The sequence below is a fragment of the Macrobrachium rosenbergii genome, chromosome 16 (genome assembly GCF_040412425.1).
Source record: "Macrobrachium rosenbergii isolate ZJJX-2024 chromosome 16, ASM4041242v1, whole genome shotgun sequence".
In the NCBI taxonomy this organism is placed as follows: domain Eukaryota; kingdom Metazoa; phylum Arthropoda; class Malacostraca; order Decapoda; family Palaemonidae; genus Macrobrachium; species Macrobrachium rosenbergii.
In genome coordinates, this window is record NC_089756.1 from 12,988,020 (window position 1) to 13,006,225 (window position 18,206).

The window sequence follows — 18,206 nt, forward strand, 5'->3', positions numbered from 1 at the left end:
GATCAAGAAAATTAGAGAAAGGTCTCTCTCTTTTTCCGTCGAACCCAACCACGAACTGTTTGCAGACTCGTCAGAAGTAGGATGGGGAGCGACGTTGGGGGTAAAAGAAATTTCAGGTTTGTGGAATGCGACAGAAAAAAAAGAATGGCACATCAACAAGAAGGAGTTGAAAGCAATCCACCTGAGTCTCGTACACTTCCTACCTTTCGTACAGGGACAAACAGTTCTGGTTCATTCAGACAGCACCACAGCGTTGTCTTATATAAAGAAACAGGGGGCACTCATTCTTACTCCTCAGCGAGGTAGCAAGAGACCTCCTTTTGTGGGCAGAAAAGCACAAGATTCTGCTCCTAACGAGATTCATTCAGGGAGCCCTCAACGTGAGAGCGGACTCCTTGAGCAGGAAGCACCAGGTTCTGTCCACAGAGTGGATTTTGCACGAAGAAGTGTGCAAGTCGCTGTGGAGACTTTGGGGTCAACCTCTGGTAGACCTGTTCGCGACGAACAAGTCGAACAGGCTCCCAATCTTCTGCTCTCCTGTCCCGGACCAAGCAGCCTTCCAGACGGACGCAATGCTACTGAATTGGTCGGGTCTGGACCTTTACGCCTTCCCGCCGTTCAAGATGTTAGGTGCGGTGTTGAGGAAATTTCAGCACCACTCCAACACCAGGATGACGTTGATAGCCCCCTTCTGGCCTTCCAGGGATTGGTTCCCAGTTCTCATGGATCTCTTGATCGACTTCCCGAGGAGCCTTCCAAACAGAGTAGATTTACTCAGACAGCCCCACTTCAGGAGATTTCACGAAAACCTGTCAAGTCTGCGGCTAACTGCGTTCAGACTATCGAACGTCTTCTCAGAAGCAAAGGATTTTCAAGAAAGCGGCTCAATCCATCGCTAGAGCCAGAAGACCATCTTCGATCAAGGTCTATGAGTCCAAGTGGAATATGTTTCGTTCATGGTGCAAAGATCATGACATTTCCTCTTCCAGAACCTCGGTGACGCAGATTGCGGATTTTCTTTTGTTCCTCGGGAATAAGAACCTTTCTGTATCCACACTTAAAGGTTATCGTAGCATGCTGGCTACTGTTTTTTCGTCACAGAGGTTTGGATATCTCTAATAACCAAGATATAACGGACCTTATTAAATCCTTCGGTACCTCTAAGAGGTCAGATGCTAAAGTTGTTTCGTGGAATCTTGATGTAGTCCTGAAGTGGCTTATGTCTGAGAAATTTGAACCTATGGATTCTGCTTCTTTAAGAGATCTTACGAGGAAAACCCTCTTTTTAGTTTTGTTAGCTACAGCTAAGAGAATCAGTGAGATCCACGCCTTGGATAAGAGAGTAGGATTCTCTGCTTCAAAAAGCAATTTGTTCTTTCAAACTGTTTTTTATGGCCAAGAACGAGACCCCTTCGCACCCGTGGCCTCGCTCTTTTGAGATTCCGAGTCTGTCGGAATTGGTAGGTAAGGAGCAGGAGAGGTTCCTCTGCCCAGTCAGAGCCTTGAAATATTATTTGCGAAGGACTAAAGATATTAGGGTCCTTCAGATTCCTTATGGTGTTCGGTCAGGAACCCTCTTAGACCAATGTCCAAGAATGCCATGTCCTTTTTTTATTAGAGATCTGATTTCTGAAGCTCACTCCAATATTTCAGAGAATGATTTGAAAATGTGTAAAGTGAAGGCTCACGAAGTGAGGGCTATCTCTACTTCTCTCGCTTATAAAAGGAACCTCTCCTTCAAGATATTGTGCAAGCAACCTACTGGAGGTGTAAGTCTGTATTTGCTTTGCATTATCTCTCGCAAGTGCAGACAGTGTTTGACGAGTGCAGCACGTTAGGGCCCTTTGTTGTATCTGGCACGGTAATGGGTAAAGGGGTAAAGGAGGATTAACCTACCTTTACTTACTTGTTTTTTGGAGTGTGAAGGTTTTTTATGGTTGTCTGTGAGGGTAAGTGTTGGTTAGTTTTACCCCACAGTTGGTTTTGGTTTTTATGGTTATACTTTTTCTTTGGTGTTGGGTGACCCCTTTTGTAATTCATGATGTTTGTGCTGCGCCCTGAGCAGGGGCATACTTGTGGTATTGTCACAGCCATGTCCTAGGTGACTGATACCCAGCTTAAGCAATCTGCGACCAGGTCATTATATCCCGCGGTTGCTCTGAGGATAGCAGGTTACTGAGGCAGTAACTGTGGAATCAGCTACCTTAGCAGGTGAGGAACTAAGAAATTTTCTACATTAATAACCTTAATGTTTCCAACAACTCTTTTTAGCTGTCATTGCCCCACCTCCTAAAGGTGTCAATCAGCTATATGTAACTAACAGGTAAGTTGTATGTGTTAAAATGACATTTTTATTCTAAAATAATGTTTAACACATACTTACCTGTTAGTTACATATACGAAAGCCCACCCTCCTCCCCACGGGGACAGGTAGGCAAATTATTCTGAAGCATGTTGGAATAGTTCCTAGTACCCCGACAGAGGGCAGGTAAGGGCGATCACCCGATATTCGGACTGGCGCTGCCGCAGAGCGCTTTTGAAATTTTGCCATGACGTCAAAAGACTAAAGCTATATGTAACTAACAGGTAAGTATGTGTTAAACATTATTTTAGAATAAAAATGTCATTTTTACTTAGTTTGGCTTCAGGTGCTAGAATTTCAGAGCTGTCAGCTCTCACTAGAGGTGATAATTTTGTTAATTTTCTCCCATCCGGAGAAGTTCTCCTCTCCCCTGACCCTAGTTTTTTAGCTAAAAACGAAGACCCACAGGACAGGTGGTCTCCCTGGAAGGTGGTGCCCCTTCCTCAAGATCAATCTTTATGTCCAGTCCATACACTTAAATCTTATCTCTCAAGAACTCCACAGAGTAAGTCGGGTCCTCTTTTTATCAGGGAGAAAGGTGGTACTCTTTCCCTTAATGGTATAAGACAACAGATTCTGTATTTCATTAAACAAGCCAACCCAGACTCAGTTCCTAAAGTTCATGATGTTCGAGCAGTGGCTACTTCTACTAATTATTTTCATAATATGGACTTCTCAGAGTTATCAAAATATACGGGTTGGAAGTCACCTCTAGTGTTTAAACGCCACTATTTAAAATCACTCAAGCCCTGAAATATTCTACTGTAGCAGTGGGAAGTGTCATCTCCCACATTAAATAATTATATCCTTTCCTTTTCCCCGCCCGCCTACCTCATTTGCTTCTCTGCTTGTTTTCCTGGTAGTTTTTGCCTCACTGCCTAGCTCTTCATATTGATATGTTTGTATTTTTATGATGGAAAACTGTAACCTGATTAGCCATAATTGTTTCGTTTACGGGTACTGGACTGTTTTTGTTGGCTCCACGCACCCGGATAATTGCGTGTGTTATTTTCATTAGTCTTGCCTCTTACATGTTTAAGCCTAAGTTTACATATATAGTTTTAAAAGTTGTTTTTTCTTGTTCTGTGCACATTTCATGTTTCACTACTTTTAAGTAATTTTAAGATTTTTGAGGTTTTCTCCCCATCAGTCAGGAGACCTCCAGTGTTTTGTAGTGTTAAGTTTTTTGGTGTGCCTTAAAATTAAGTTGCCTTACTTTTAAGTATTCTTGCTTCATGGAAGAGATTCTTTAATTAAAATTATTTTCGTTACAATTTTGCCTTTTCTTCAGGTTACCCCCCTTGTTTTCCAGTAGTAGCAGTCTTGGCATGATTCTCTATCACTATTTCACCGGCTGACACGGGACTGAACTCAGAAAAGGGATTTTGACAGAGGAAAAATCTATTTCTGAGGAAGGTCCCGTGTCACCCGGTGACCCTCCCTGTCTAGTCTAGTACTCCCTCCCCTTTTCACACATGCCAAGTCTGGGGTTAGTGCTAGCATGGAATGAAGTAGGTGGCGCTGGTGTCGCCGTCCTAGCGGGTGTTGAGTGTGGGAGCTGTAACGGCTCACCGCTCTTTTATGGGGGTTTTGATAAGGAGAGATCTTTCGAGTATATTTCCGTGGTAGTGGTATTTCACTCACCCTTCATTATACCGACGTCTTCTAAAAGACGGTCGACTGGGGGTAGTAACCCCAGCTTTCCTGAAAGCTCTTTTTCTCTGGTATATCTAGCATTGTTATACCTAGAAATTCGTGCTGTAATGGAATTTCACCGGGTGACACGGGACCTTCCTCAGAAATAGATTTTTCCTCTGTCAAAATCCCTTTATTATCGTTATTATCATTGATTAGAAAGAAGAAGATAGAAAATGTTCATTACAGTGTTGATGCATCCATCACTTCAAGAAACTGTATTCCTATTATTATGGGTAAGCATGTTTAAGCTTGTTTTAAGCCTTGCTGACAGTCATATGAAATAAGCCTAAAATTCCATTAACTTGCAAAGCAAGCATTTAAAAAATTGTATACTCCTGTGTGCAAAATGTGGAAAACCAAAAGAGAAGAATAATAAATAAATTTAAATAAAATGAGAATTATGCATGTACGTAAACATGCAGCATGACCTTTTCTTACGTTTACTTGACAAGTAAGAATAGATCATGCTGTATGCTATATGGTGCTTTAAGTTATTACAGCCTCTCTTAACACTGTTAGGAAAGTTGTTTCACATTTTGCCAGTGGGAATAAAGGCCTCTGCCATAGAGCAGTCAGAAGACCCGACATCAGTGTGTAAATGGTGGTGACAAGTTACTAGTGACTGGTGGCTGGAATTCCCTCGTGAGGGTGAACATGGTCATTTGTTTTATTAGCTAATAATACAAGTATGAGTCAGGATTGCTCAAGTTCTGAAAATTTCCAGGACTTGAAGCTTTTGTGGATCACTGGTTGTGCTGAATTATAGAACTGAGTTAGTTGTCTTAGTGTTTCTTATATTCAGCTAATTTTATGTTGACAAAGATTGCGTTCAGAATATCATATTCACTTCATGTTCACTTAACAGTTTTCTCAGAAAATATTTCATGACTTTGTAGCCCTGATTGTGTCATTTAGATTTAGTGTTGACTATATCATATAGTTTTATAGCATACACAGAAGAACTGCAAGAAAGGTTTTTAGCATGGAAAGGAGCCCTAGAAAGGAAAGGATTTAAAGTGAACATTGGAAAGACAGAGCTAATGACTAGTAGTAGAGAAGGACATGAAGAAGTAAACATTCAAGTGGAAGATGGTACATTGCTAAAGCAGAACAATAAGTTTTAACTGTTTGGGATCAGTAAAAACAGAAGAGGGAGGTAGTGAGAAAGCAGTGAGACAGAGAGTGAAAGAAGCATGGCAAAAATGGAGAGAAGTAACTGGAGTTGTTTTAGACAAGAAAATGCCATTAAAGCTCAAAATGAAGATTTATAAGACAGTTATCAGGCCCGTACTATTATATGGGGCAGAAACCTGGGCACTTAAGAGGAAAGAGGGGGGACTGTTGGAAAGAACCGAGATGAGGATGGTGAGATGGATTGCTGGAATATCACTACTGGAAAGGAGGGAGAGTCAAGATATAAGAAGAATGTGTGGTATATGTAATGTAAAGGAGAAGGCTAGGGAAGCTCGTTTGAGATACTATGGCCATGTAATAAGAAGAGAGGAGGTGGAACCAAACAAGAGAGCTAAGACCATGCCAGTGATGGGGAGGAGGAATGTGGGGTGTCAACGGATCAGGTGGATCTATTTCTAGGAATAGAAATAGATGGAGAAAGTTGACTCGAGCAGCTGACCCTGCTACACAGTGGGACTAATAAGCTCAAAAGAAGAAGATGTCATATACAGTAGTTTTATTTCTTTTATTCGAGGTATTTTAATAATATACATCATTGCTTTTCATTTGTGTTCTTAGTGGTATGCTTTTCTTTTTACAGATACGTTTACTGTTGACCAGGCTGTAAATGCCCTTGGGTTCGGAAAATTTCAGGTAAGAGCTTAGCTGATTCTAATTGTTCTTTTTCAGCCCCCCTGCCTGTTCCAGAACCACCCCTAACGGGTGCGGAGGTCATGGAGAACCGCAAGCCTCGAAGGTAGGTTCTGCCAGCCCCCCCAGCGAAGAGCAGGCAGTGTTGGCAGCAGATTCCCCCCTTCCCACTCAAGGCGTAAGTTCTGAGGTTGGTGTAGAGTTAGGTAAGACACAGACGAGTAGGGAAAATAGGTTAGGAAGTGTTCAGGAAGAGAAGTGGAAGGTGCAGTCTTCTTCGGGTTCGGGTTCGTTTGGGGTTTCTAGTGTGATGATTTCGTCTTGGATCCATCTTCGGTTTTATTTCCTGCTTCGAGTTCTTTGCAACAGAAGGTTTCTAAGTCCATGGTTCATTGTTCGGATGTGGTTTTGGGTTTGTCGGGTTCTGTAGTGTTGGAGAATGCTCCTTCGTCCTCGAAGGTTCCTTTTCCTTCGATAGATGAGTTTGGTTCGGTGGTGGTAATTCTCGTGATAGGGTTTTCAATTTGGCTCAATGCAGAATTGTTGGGTTTGTCACAGGGTTATAGATTACTAGTTAGGCAGTGTTTTCAATTTTGGGTTTTCCAACATTCACGATCATGTCTTGAAGAATTTTCCTTAGTTTGCTAGTGATGTCTGTCAAGATAATTATCAAGGGGGAGCAGAGTTGGTCTAGTTTTCTTTCTCAAAAAAAAAAAAAAAAAAAAAAAAAAAAAACTATGGCCTCTTCTGCTGCTTCAGAGTTTTCCTTTTTTCCCAATTTCTTGTAAGCCTTCTTCCAATGTCTTTACACAATCTTCTTTATCGGGTCTCTTCGGAGTCTTCTCTCGCTCATCCTGTTTTCTTTGCCATTAAGTCAGCAGAGCAAAGAATTTTCATTGGTGCAATCCTGTAATGTTGGAGTTTTCAGTGGCTCCCTCTCTCTGTTCAGGGTTGAGGTAAGGTGTACAGCCAGCAGATTTACATTAAATGTAAATCTGCACTGGATATGACGGTCTTTGAATTGTGGGAATGAGACGATGGCAGGCGCATGCGCAGAGCTGCTAGATGTTGTCACGTATTTTAACAAACACGAATTTTTCGAACTACGCTTCACTAACGCGGGAATTGTACACTTCCTCTGCCGTAACTGTTTTCGAACAACACACGTAGCTAACTGTTCATGTCTTAACACATGCAATAAATTCCTGGCAAAGCACTTCCTAATTCCTAAATATCAGTCTTCTTGCATCACAACACAGCTGCTATTCTTCTCACGATGTGATATTTCGCGGGCAGTTATTCGGCATTGCTAAATTAAGAACTTTTTTTGCGCTCTCGCCTTCTATGGTGGGGCTGTCTTCTTTAGTACCTTATCCAGGTCCTGTAGTTTTCTTAGGCTTCTGGTCTAGATGCTTCACAGGCGGTTGCGGAGTCTCCCGCACCTATGTACTTTCTTCCTGTACTGGGTTTAAAACGTCACATATCTAACTGTTCATGTCTAACACATGCAATAAATTCAGCTGCTATTCTTCTCACGATGTGATATTTCGCGGGCAGTTATTCTGCATTACTAAATTAAGAACTTTTTTTGCGCTCTCGCCTTTGGTGGGGCTGTCTTCTTTAGTACCTTACCCAGGTCCTGTAGTTTTCTTAGGCTTCTGGTCTAGATGCTTCACAGGCGGTTGCGGAGTTTTCCGCAACTCAGTACTTTCTTCCTTTACGGTTTAGAACGTAATGCGTCCACTGTGGTTCTTCCAGATGCTACGGCATTTGGCGTTTCGTCTGTGTCATAGTTGAATGTATCAGTACCGATGGTGTCCTCAGCCTCTCCTTTTCACTAGAGTAGCTGGTAATTTTCCTTCTTCAGTCCCCATTGGTTCCGCAGCTGGTAGCTTGTCCTGAGAAACACCTTTGAGTACTGTACCAGTTGGTATGTTCTCCACCTGTCCAGCGTCGGGGGTAGGTGCTCCGGTGGTTATTCCGAGTGTGGCTGCTTTCTTTTCTCTCCTTCTTCTACTTCTTTCTCTACTTTCCTGCGGCTATTTCTGTTCCTCTGTCTAAGGTGTTCAATGTGGGTTTGGCTTTGGTTCCGAGTCATCAGGAAGTTCTTCCTCCCTCTCCCTTTATCAGTGTGACTTCAGCTCCGGATACCCGTCCTGGTGCGGCATTGGTTCATCTGGCGTGGGGTGGATCGAGTGTTGTGGCCTCTCTGCTTGTAGGGCTGGGCGTTTGTCGCCCAGGTGTGGTCAGCCCAGGTGTTACATCATCGTCGCTGGGTGATGCTGGGTTTCCACAGTCGAGTGCTTCTGATTCAAGAGTTTTGTCATCGGCTTTAGTTGGTACATGGTTTGCGCAACCGGGTTATGGTTGGCTCAGGTATGATGGGATCAGGCAAGTCAGGTTTTGGTCTCACACAGCTTGGTGTAGCGAGTTCCGGGTTATTGGGTGCAGCTCTTTCGGATGGTCAGTCTGTCTCTTTTCCTGTCCCTGTTCAGTCAGGTCAGTCTGACAGAGAATGCTCTTTTGAAGAAGAGGAGCCGGTACCAGATATAGGTTTTTTCTCCAGCGAATGAAAGCGAGTATAAGCAGGTGATGGACTTTATCCATTCTCAGTATTCACAGTCCAGGCTCCTGAGGAACCTACACAACCAAACCAAGCAGTGTTTGAATCGTTGTATGCAACTAAACCAGTAGTCTCCCAAACATCAAGTAAACCAGTCTGGTTTGGCTGAGTCGGGCGGGTGTTGAGGGAGGCGGACTCTAGGTTATTTTCTCTTATCGGGTCGGGTAGACAGGATTCAACCTTGCTTCCTAATCAGAAGGGGTTCTATAGGGTAGCGGGTAACCCTTCTGCCAGTGTCAGAGTTCCTCTCAACAAATCTGTTGAGGCTCTTCTCTCTCAGGTTCCTTCGTCGAATCGTTTGGTAGCAGTTACATCTCGTGAGGCTTGTATTTTGGAGGACACTTTTCGCAGCCAGTCTGAGACCTTGTCTCACTCTTTGTGGACGTTGTCTGGGTGATGGGGTTTTCTCAGACAAGTTGGATATACTCCCTCTGATCCTGTACTGTTTGACAACCTTATCACTTCGTTTTTGATGGGGTTGTCATACCAGGCTAACATTTCGGCTGGCTGTACAACATTCTTTGGCAAGAAGAGGAGGACTTCTTTTTTAAATCATCTTCCTCCTCACTATCCGGACATACATAGGAGGGTTCTGTTGAGGGCTCCTTTTTGCGCTCTGGAACAGTCTTTTTAGAGAGGAGAATGTCTCCTCCATGGTCAATTTCGTGTCGTCGTCATCAGTAGCGTCACAGGAGGCCATGATTCGTGTGGCTGCTCAGGTTTCAGGTGATGTGGCCAGTAGGATGAACTTTGTTGCTTCTAACTCCTGTCTCTGGTGTCAGCAATTATGCATCGTCAAGGGTACAGAATGTTGAAGTATCTAGCCCTTGGCTGATCCTTGCCTACTCTTTAGAGGAGCTAGTAAGGGCAAGGACCTTCTTATTGAATCTATGCAAGATACTAGAAATTCGTCTAATATTTGCCAAGAGTTGCTTGGTCCCAACACAATCTATAACCTTTCAGGGATGAGGATTCTCTCTCTTCCTTTGAGGTTTTTTCCCAACCCTGGAGAAGATCCAGTCAGTCCTTCAGGAAGTAGAGGTGTTCCTGTACAACAGGGAACAGCCAGTACCAGTTTGCAGAAGCCTCTTAGGGAGAATGTCTTCTCTCTCTCTCTTTTAATTCCAGGGTCTTGTCTCCGGATGCATTTCTCTTCAGGTATGTCCCAGAAATCGCTGGGACTTCCGCAACGAGAACGCAGTTATAGTCTGGAGCGATTCTTGCCTGTTGGATCTTCTGTGGTGTTCAGAAGAAGTGCTTCTGACACCCGGAAGGTCTATCGACTCCCCTCTTCCCGACGTTCATCTGTACTCAGATGCCTCAGATCAAGGTTGGGGAGCAGCCTTGTAGGAAACCCAGGTTTCGAGCCTCTGGAGGGTCAGGAACCAGAGGAGTCAATAATCTTTGGGAACTCAGGGCTGTAAAGGAAGCCCTCAGGTGTTTTTCAGTCCTCGTGCACAACAGAGTAGTGGCTCTGTTTTGCGACAACGTAACTCCATGTCGTATCTGAAAAACTCGCGGGGGGGGAGGGGGTCAAGATCAACAGAACTCAATACTGTAACACATAGGGTCCTGAGAAGGTGCGAAGAATGGAACTTGTGACTTCTTCCCCAACTTGTATCGAGGAGTCTCAATGTACTGGCCAACTCGTTAAATCGCTCTTGTCAGGTATGGGGGGGAGAGTGTTTGGCTCAGGTTCTCCGGAAGTGGCCAGCATCTGTGGACTTTTTCGCGACGAGATTAAACCATCATCTTTTGTTTTATTTCTCACCAGTGGTGGACCCCATGTCGATAGGCTCCGTTGCAAAATTACAAAATTGGAATCGCATGCAGGTGTATGCTTTCTGCCATTCGGTCTTATTCATCAGGTAATTGGGAAATTGCGGGAGAGTGTCAGGACGTCTATAACTCTAATAGTTCCTTGTTGGCCCTACGCCCTTGGTTTCCGGAACTCCTAAGCTCCTTAAAGGAGTTCCAATGTTCCTTCCCATGCAGAAGATCTTCTCAGTCAACTGCTTTTTCTCCATTATCATCCAAACCCTCGCGTGCTGAACCTAGTTGCAAGGCGACTACCGAGCGAGCAGCTAGACAGACCGGACTCTCTAAAGCTGTGTCTAGACAGCTTTCTTTCAGCTTGAGAAAGTCAACCCTTAAGCTTTACCAGGTCAGCTGGACAGTGTATAGAAGTTGGTGTCGTAAGGAATGTCATTCCATCTCTGAACCTTCCATAGCCAAAATAACTGATTTTTTTTATTCCTTTGGAAAGTCAAGGTTCTTTTGTATCCACAACACTTAGCAGTACATGCAGTTTCTATCTTCCCGAAAATTTCTAGTAGTAAGATCGTGCATGATTTATTACGTTCCTTTAAGATTAAATGTCATGTCTTGCCGACCTGGGCTCCTCCATGGGATTTGTCGGAAGTTCTAACTTTAAGACGACTGATTAAGAATTTTCCTTTTTTTTTCTTACGGCTTTAACTACAGCTAGAAAGTTGGGCGAGCTTCAGGCAGTTTCTAGGCTGGTTTCCTAGGCAGGAAATTTGTGTATTGGTCTCTTCTTCCGGAATTAGTGGCGAAGTCGGAGTCAGAGGTTAATCCTCTGCCTCGTTCGTTTAGGGTTTATCGGCAAGAGTTTGTTACCGGCGATCCAGCAGAGATGTCCTTTTGTCTGGTGTGAGCCTTAAAAGTCTAATTATCAAAGGTTGAGAAACTCCGTCCGCATCTGTGTACACTTCTCTCGTCTCTCCGCGGAATCCTTCCTGTCCGCTGTCAAAGAATGCGATTAATTACTCTCTGAGGGAGATGATTTCCCAGGTTTCTCAGGGTTCTTCGTCGTCTTCAAGCTCTGTATTACCCCGAGCACGCAGTATTCGGATTGTGGCCACTTCATCTTCCTTTCTAAGGAATTGTTCAGTGTCTTCCATTCTGGAGGTGGCTAGTTGGAAGTCCGTCTCAATGTTTGCTTCCTTTTACTTAAGAGATGTTCAATTTGCCTCGTCGGAGGGTTATTCTCATTGTCCGTGCGTAGCGGCTAACTCTGTTATTTAGGGTGCATTCATTTAGCTGAGGTGGTATTCTCTTAGTGCGGAGGTTCTTAGGTTAACCAGATAGAGGAATTCCTTTTAGTCTTTAGAATCTTAGGCAGCAGTAATAGTATTATCACATGAACTTAGGTTTAGTACATTTTTAAGTATCTTAGTCTTTTATAATTTCCCTACAAGAGTCCAAGGAGATTCTCTAGTAGGCTAGGCTCTTTCGTCGGCGCTGAGATACTTCTTTGCTCATCGATCGTCGGGCCTTATCCAGAGGATCAGTGGCTTGGCACACTGCTTCATTCCCCTCCATACATGAGAGGCTCTGAATAGCCACATGGGAGGTTCGTCGCACTCCTCCATACATAAGAGGTTCTGAATAGCCACCTGGGAGGTTCGTCGTACTCCTCCATACATGAGAGGTTCTGAAGAGCCACCTGGGAGGTTCATCATACTCCTCCGTACATGAGAGGTTCTGAATAGCCACCTGGGAGGTTCATCGTACTCCTCCATACATGAGAGGTTCTGAAGAGCCACATGGGAGGTCTACGGACTGAGACAGTACGGACCTGACTGACAATCAAAGTACTCTCCAGCATGTCTGACTAAACAGATATCCTATGCAGAGCAGATCAGTGAGCTACCATCTCTGCAGTTGTAAAAAGGGGGCTCGCCGCAACCTAGATGGGTCTCCCTCCAGCATGTCTCTTCACCGAAAGCATTGATTTATATGGTGACATACATTTACACATGGTAGGTTGATAATGAGTTACCTGTTTATTCTCTGTTGACAGGTCAGGCTGAATTAGATTGATCCCATCTCCATTAAAATTTTGTTAATTGGGCTAATTCAGGTGTTCAGGGAGTGTATTGCATATGAAGTTTTCATAATAAAACTATTATTGTAATACTTACCTGAACACCTGAATGATTCCCACCCTCCTCCCCACTTCCATTTTTGATAGTGAGTGACTCAATTGGGGATATCGGCCTCTGTCGGCTGGTATTTGCAGCATTGTTGTCAACGGTACCTCAGATAACTCATTTGACAAGATTTTTCCTGTAGCATTGGCAATGCTGACAGTTAATTACCCACTTTGTGGGTAAAATTATTGGGATATAGTTCAGGCTGGTCAGTGACCAGGTCTAATTCAGATGTTCAGATTCAGGTGTTCAGGTAATTATTACAATATTAGTTTTATTATGAAAACTTCATTTTTGATACACTCTTCTTATTTCTATGTCTCTTGTCTTTTAAAAGGGACGTAAATATGCATAATGTGTAACCTCTTCTCAGTAATTGTTAAGTTTTGATAATTCTTCATTTTATGGTAATACAGTCTGTGTGAAAATCAACAAGACCAAGTTCAGGAATTTTCTCATTGCACTTTACAAAAAATGTCATCATTTCATGAAGGAACATATTAATTTGATTTAGCTTCTACTCATGGCCTTTGCAGGTTTGTAGGCTTTTAGTTGTTAATAGAGCCAAGTTATTGTACAGTCGGGGAAAAGATTTCTTTTACCCCTTGAGTTCACAAGACATTGTACGAGTAAATGGCAACGCCGCTTTTGTTTATGAATTTAAGTAATAGTCCTATTAGCTGATTGGTGCAGACCTCTCCTTACCAGTTAACATATATTTACTTACGTTATTTCATAAAAACTAAAATACGTTGGTAAAAAAAATATGGGAACAATCTGCAGTGTGGAAAATTGGTTTATGAGTGTTTTTTCTCAGGATTATATAAAACGCTTTAGAGGAGGGAAATTACGTAGAGTAATATCATCATGCAGTGTTGTTTGGCTCCTGAGACTGACACAGGAGACAGAGGTGGACGGAGAAAGGTTGGAAGGAGGCAGAAGTTGTTCGGAGGGTAGGGACGGTGAACTATCTAATCAGACCATGCATAGCTTTGTTAACGATTTTGCTTATAACTCCAAAATCTTTAGAAGCTACTGCGGAATTTCCTTCGTTAACGATTTTGCTTATAACACCAAAATCTTTAGAAGCTACTGCAGAATTTCCATATCACAAATTGATACTGTCGCTACAGTGACTGAAAATAAATACATTGTCCGCAACCCATTTTTTCAAGACGAGAGAGACAGTTGATATCATGTAATCACACAAATATCTATCAAATGTAATTGCATCTTAATGACATCACATAAATTTATTTTGCTCATCTACTTTCTTCAGTCTGGCCAGCATTCTTTTCAGATATTAATGAGTGAACAGCCAACCCATGCCATTGCTCCAGCATTTACAGGGAAAACAAGTTCTTAGCTCATTACTCTCTTGGAAGTTTCAAGAACCACTGTCAGGCAGCCTCTATCAAGGGATGAACACCAAAAATATATAGCTTGTTAAATATTGTCTTATATATATATATATATATATATATATATATATATATATATATATATATATATATATATATATATATATATATATATATATATATATATATATATAAAGAGAATGAAGACAGGAGCAGACACTCAAACAACAGACAAATTGGAGCAACAGAAAGGCGTTCTTTCTTCTTATCCATTTATTTTTACGCGACGTTTCGTATCTCTTGATACATCTTCTAGGCTGAAAAAGCGATGAACTTAAACAGTACTGTGTATTAACACTAAAGGGTATACACATTATATACTTAACACCATATTAAATGACAATTAAAAGGAAAAAAGGACAACCTTAAAAACACTCACAAGATATTTAAAAATATTTTAAAAATATTTTAAAAGAAAGAACAGCAGAAGAAGGCCGGGGCCAATACGAAAAAAAAAAAAAAAAAAAATTAAATAAATAAATAAAAAAAGACACCTACCCACACTGTGTCAGTTTGCTGTACACTACCGGTGTGGGTAGGTGTCTTTTTTATTTATTTATTTAATTTTTTTTTTTTTTTTTTTTTTTTTTTTTCGTATTGGCCCCGGCCTTCTTCTGCTGTTCTTTTTCTTTTTAAAATATTTTTTAAAATATTTTTTAAATATCTTGTGAGTGTTTTTAAGGTTGTCCTTTTTTTTTTCCTTTTAATTGTCATTTAATATGGTGTTAAGTATATAATGTGTATACCCTTTAGTGTTAATACACAGTACTGTTTAAGTTCATCGCTTTTTCAGCCTAGAAGATGTATCAAGAGATACGAAACGTCGGCGTAAAAATAAATGGATAAGAAGAAAGAACGCCTTTCTGTTGCTCCAATTTGTCTATATATATATATATATAGTGGAGCCTTGATGGCACAGTCGGTTACAGCAGCAGCTTCGGACTTCGTAGAGGTCTATGGCGCGGGTTCAAATCCGCAGCCGACTGATCAGAGTCGCGGACACTTTGCTATCCGTGTAGACTCCCCGGGATTATGTATGTAATCAACGGATAGGTTTGCTTAAAAAGCAAATGGGTGTTACAGACTAAATACACACACAAAACAAAGCCACTACAACATCTTCTAAAAACATAACAAACATCTCACACGTCTCGAACTCTCGACCTACCTGCGCAACAACTTCTCGCTGCTGGGAGAAAGGGCGTTGGGTCTGGTATGATACATGTAACATACGCTACCGGGTCTAAGCGATGTCAGGCAGGGCAGCCGATCGAGACTACTGTCTACCCCAAAGCCAAATCAAAAGTCCTTCAAAAGAAGGCATCGTGCTTACCCCATACAAAAATGGGAAAAAAGCACGTTAAAAGAAGAAGAAGATATATATATAGTATATATACTGTATATATATATATATATATATATATATATATATATATATATATATATATATATATATATATATATATATATATATATATATATATATATATATATATATACTGTATATATACTGTATATATATATATATATATATATATATATATATATATATATATATATATATATATATATATATATATATATATATATATATATATATATATATATATATATATATATAGTATATATACTGTATATATACTGTATATATATATATATATATATATATATATATATATATATATATATATATATATATATATATATATATATATATATATATATATATATATATATATATATATATATATATATACAGAGTATACATATATATATGAATGTCTTTTATTGTAATACCACAGTATAATATGAAGATAAAAAGGCCCATAAAACACTATTTGAACATTGCAACCATATATTTCAAGCACTTCCTTCTGTGCCCCTGTTCACTGGTAAAATATGGACAGATGAAATGTTACAAGGGTATATATACAAAGCATATGTAGGTGTGGCATTAAGTCTCCGATGGTATGCAGGTGACTCTTCCCCAAGAAGGAGGGAAAATAAACAATTCCATAGTGGTTTTTGGCCTCATTAACTCCCGTTTGGTGGCGTGTCTGGTGGTCGTGTTCCCTGGAACACCTTCAAAAGAGGTCTGAGGATTAAACTTTCGATGTCGTCCGATTTCCAACGTCCTCGTGACAAGTTCATGTTGTTGGTTTGATTGATGATAGCAGGTTCCAGCATCTTTTTTTTTTTGTCCGGACAGCTACTTTTGAAAACCAGCGCCACCCCTCTCCAATTTATGGAATGGCCTGTATCTCTGATATGTAGGAAAATCCCCGAACTCTCCGAAGCATACTGTACTGATCTTTTGTGCTCTATAGTTCCTCGTTGGACGGGTCGGTACCGTTCTCGGCTAGCACTCTGCTGGGCCTGCGTTCGAGTCTCCGGCCAGCCAATGAAGAATTAGAGGATTTTATTTCTGGTGATAGAAATTCATTTCTCAGTATAATGTGGTTCGGATTCCACAATAAGCTGTAGGTCCCGTTGCTAGGTAACCAATTGGTTCTGAGCCATGTAAAATAAGTCTAATCCTTCAGGCCAGCCCTAGGAGAGCTGTTAATCAGCTCAGTGGTCTGGTTAAACTAAGGTATATTTTTTTTTTCATGCTCTATTAATCTTTGTGAGAGAGATCTACCCATCTCCCCCACGTAAATCTCATTACAATTGATGCATGGAATCTTGTAAACTCCGGCTTCTTCCCCTTTTTTTACTTAAGTATATGTTAATGAGCGAGCTCCCGAGAGGGCTATTCACAAAACGAATAAAATATACTACAGAGGTCCCACTTACAACAGGCAAATAGATTTTAACAACAAAATAAAGCTTCCGTATGACGAAAGCATCCAAAAAGCCACCAAACAATTCAAGTCTAACAGTCCTTTTATTTTCCATTATTCCAAATCCATCAGGAGCTCACTCATTAACTTGTACTTAAATTGCAGCAGTGCGGAGCTGGTTTTCAAAAGTAGCTGTCTGTACAAAAGAAAGATGCTGGAATCTGCTATCATCAATCAAACAAACAATATAAACTTGTCACGAGGACATTGGAAATCGGACAACCTCGACAGTTTAATCCCCAGACCTCTTTTGAAGGAGGTGTTCCAGGGAACACGACCACCAGACTCGTCGCCAAACGAGATTTAACGAGGCCAAAAACCACTAGGGAATTGTTTATTTTCCATCCTTCCTTGGCAAATGGTCACCTTCATACCATCGGAGACTTAATGCCACACCTACATATAATACCTCGAACTTGCGCGATTTGAGTTGCACGAATTCACAGACACACGAATTTTTCATTGGAACCTAAGTAATGTTCATACACAAGTTTTTCACAGACATGCGAACACTGAGAAACCCAGCAAAAGTGTTTCTTTAATTTTTTTATGTAATTTATAAGTTTTCAAGCTTTTATGTGTAAATTAAATAACATTAAATATTATTAAAAGTAATAATCTCTCTCTCTCTCTCTCTCTCTCTCTCTCTCTCTCTCTCTCTCTCTCTCTCTCTCTCTTTTTTAGTGAGATGAATTTTTATGGTACATATATGCAGGTATGTTTATTTGTATGATAAATAAACTTTTTACCTAGTAGTAAGTACTAATTTTCAGATAATAAGATTAATAAAATTAAATAATAACAATAATAATAATAATAATAAAACTGTAATTACAAAATTCGTATTATTTGAACAAAGAAATTCTTCCCTCATCCTTTGTAAGAAGGAGAAGGCAAAAGCTGTCAGACATGTCATTTAACATGACAAGAGGGGGAGTGTTGCTAATCAGTGATCAAATTTCTCTCTCTCTCTCTCTCTCTCTCTCTCTCTCTCTCTCTCTCTCTCTCTCTCTCTCTCTCTCTCTCTGGGAGTGTTGCTAATCAGTGATCAAATTTCTCTCTCTCTCTCTCTCTCTCTCTCTCTCTCTCTCTCTCTCTCTCTCTCTCTCTCTCTCTGGGAGTGTTGCTAATCAGTGATCAAATTTCTCTCTCTCTCTCTCTCTCTCTCTCTCTCTCTCTCTCTCTCTCTCTCTCTCTCTCTCTCTCTCTCTCTCTCTCTCTCTGTGTCCGTAATAATTCATAAAAAATTTCACTCTCTTAAGTAAGGACAACTGTTATCTCTCTCTCTCTCTCTCTCTCTCTCTCTCTCTCTCTCTCTCTCTCTCTCTCTCTCTCTCTCTCTCTCTCTCTCTCATTTGAAGATAGCCAACCTACGTGTTACAGCACTGTTTCTCTGTATGCCTTTAACTGTACAGTAGATAATTTTGAATTGATCTAATTTTACCTGTACCGTTTACAAACTGTAAATGCGCCGTTCTA

At 41.0% G+C, this 18,206-nt stretch overlaps 1 protein-coding gene across 2 annotated transcripts in view; it reads left to right on the forward strand.

Annotated features, from left to right (window-relative positions):
• Window positions 1-18,206, forward strand: part of LOC136847094 (synaptic vesicle 2-related protein) — a 136,190-nt gene that overhangs the window by 29,979 nt on the left and 88,005 nt on the right. For both annotated transcript variants that reach the window (XM_067118397.1, XM_067118396.1), the window contains one exon: window positions 5,835-5,887. In XM_067118397.1, the coding sequence (XP_066974498.1) occupies window positions 5,835-5,887 (53 nt within the window). The remainder of the gene's footprint in view (window positions 1-5,834; window positions 5,888-18,206) is intronic.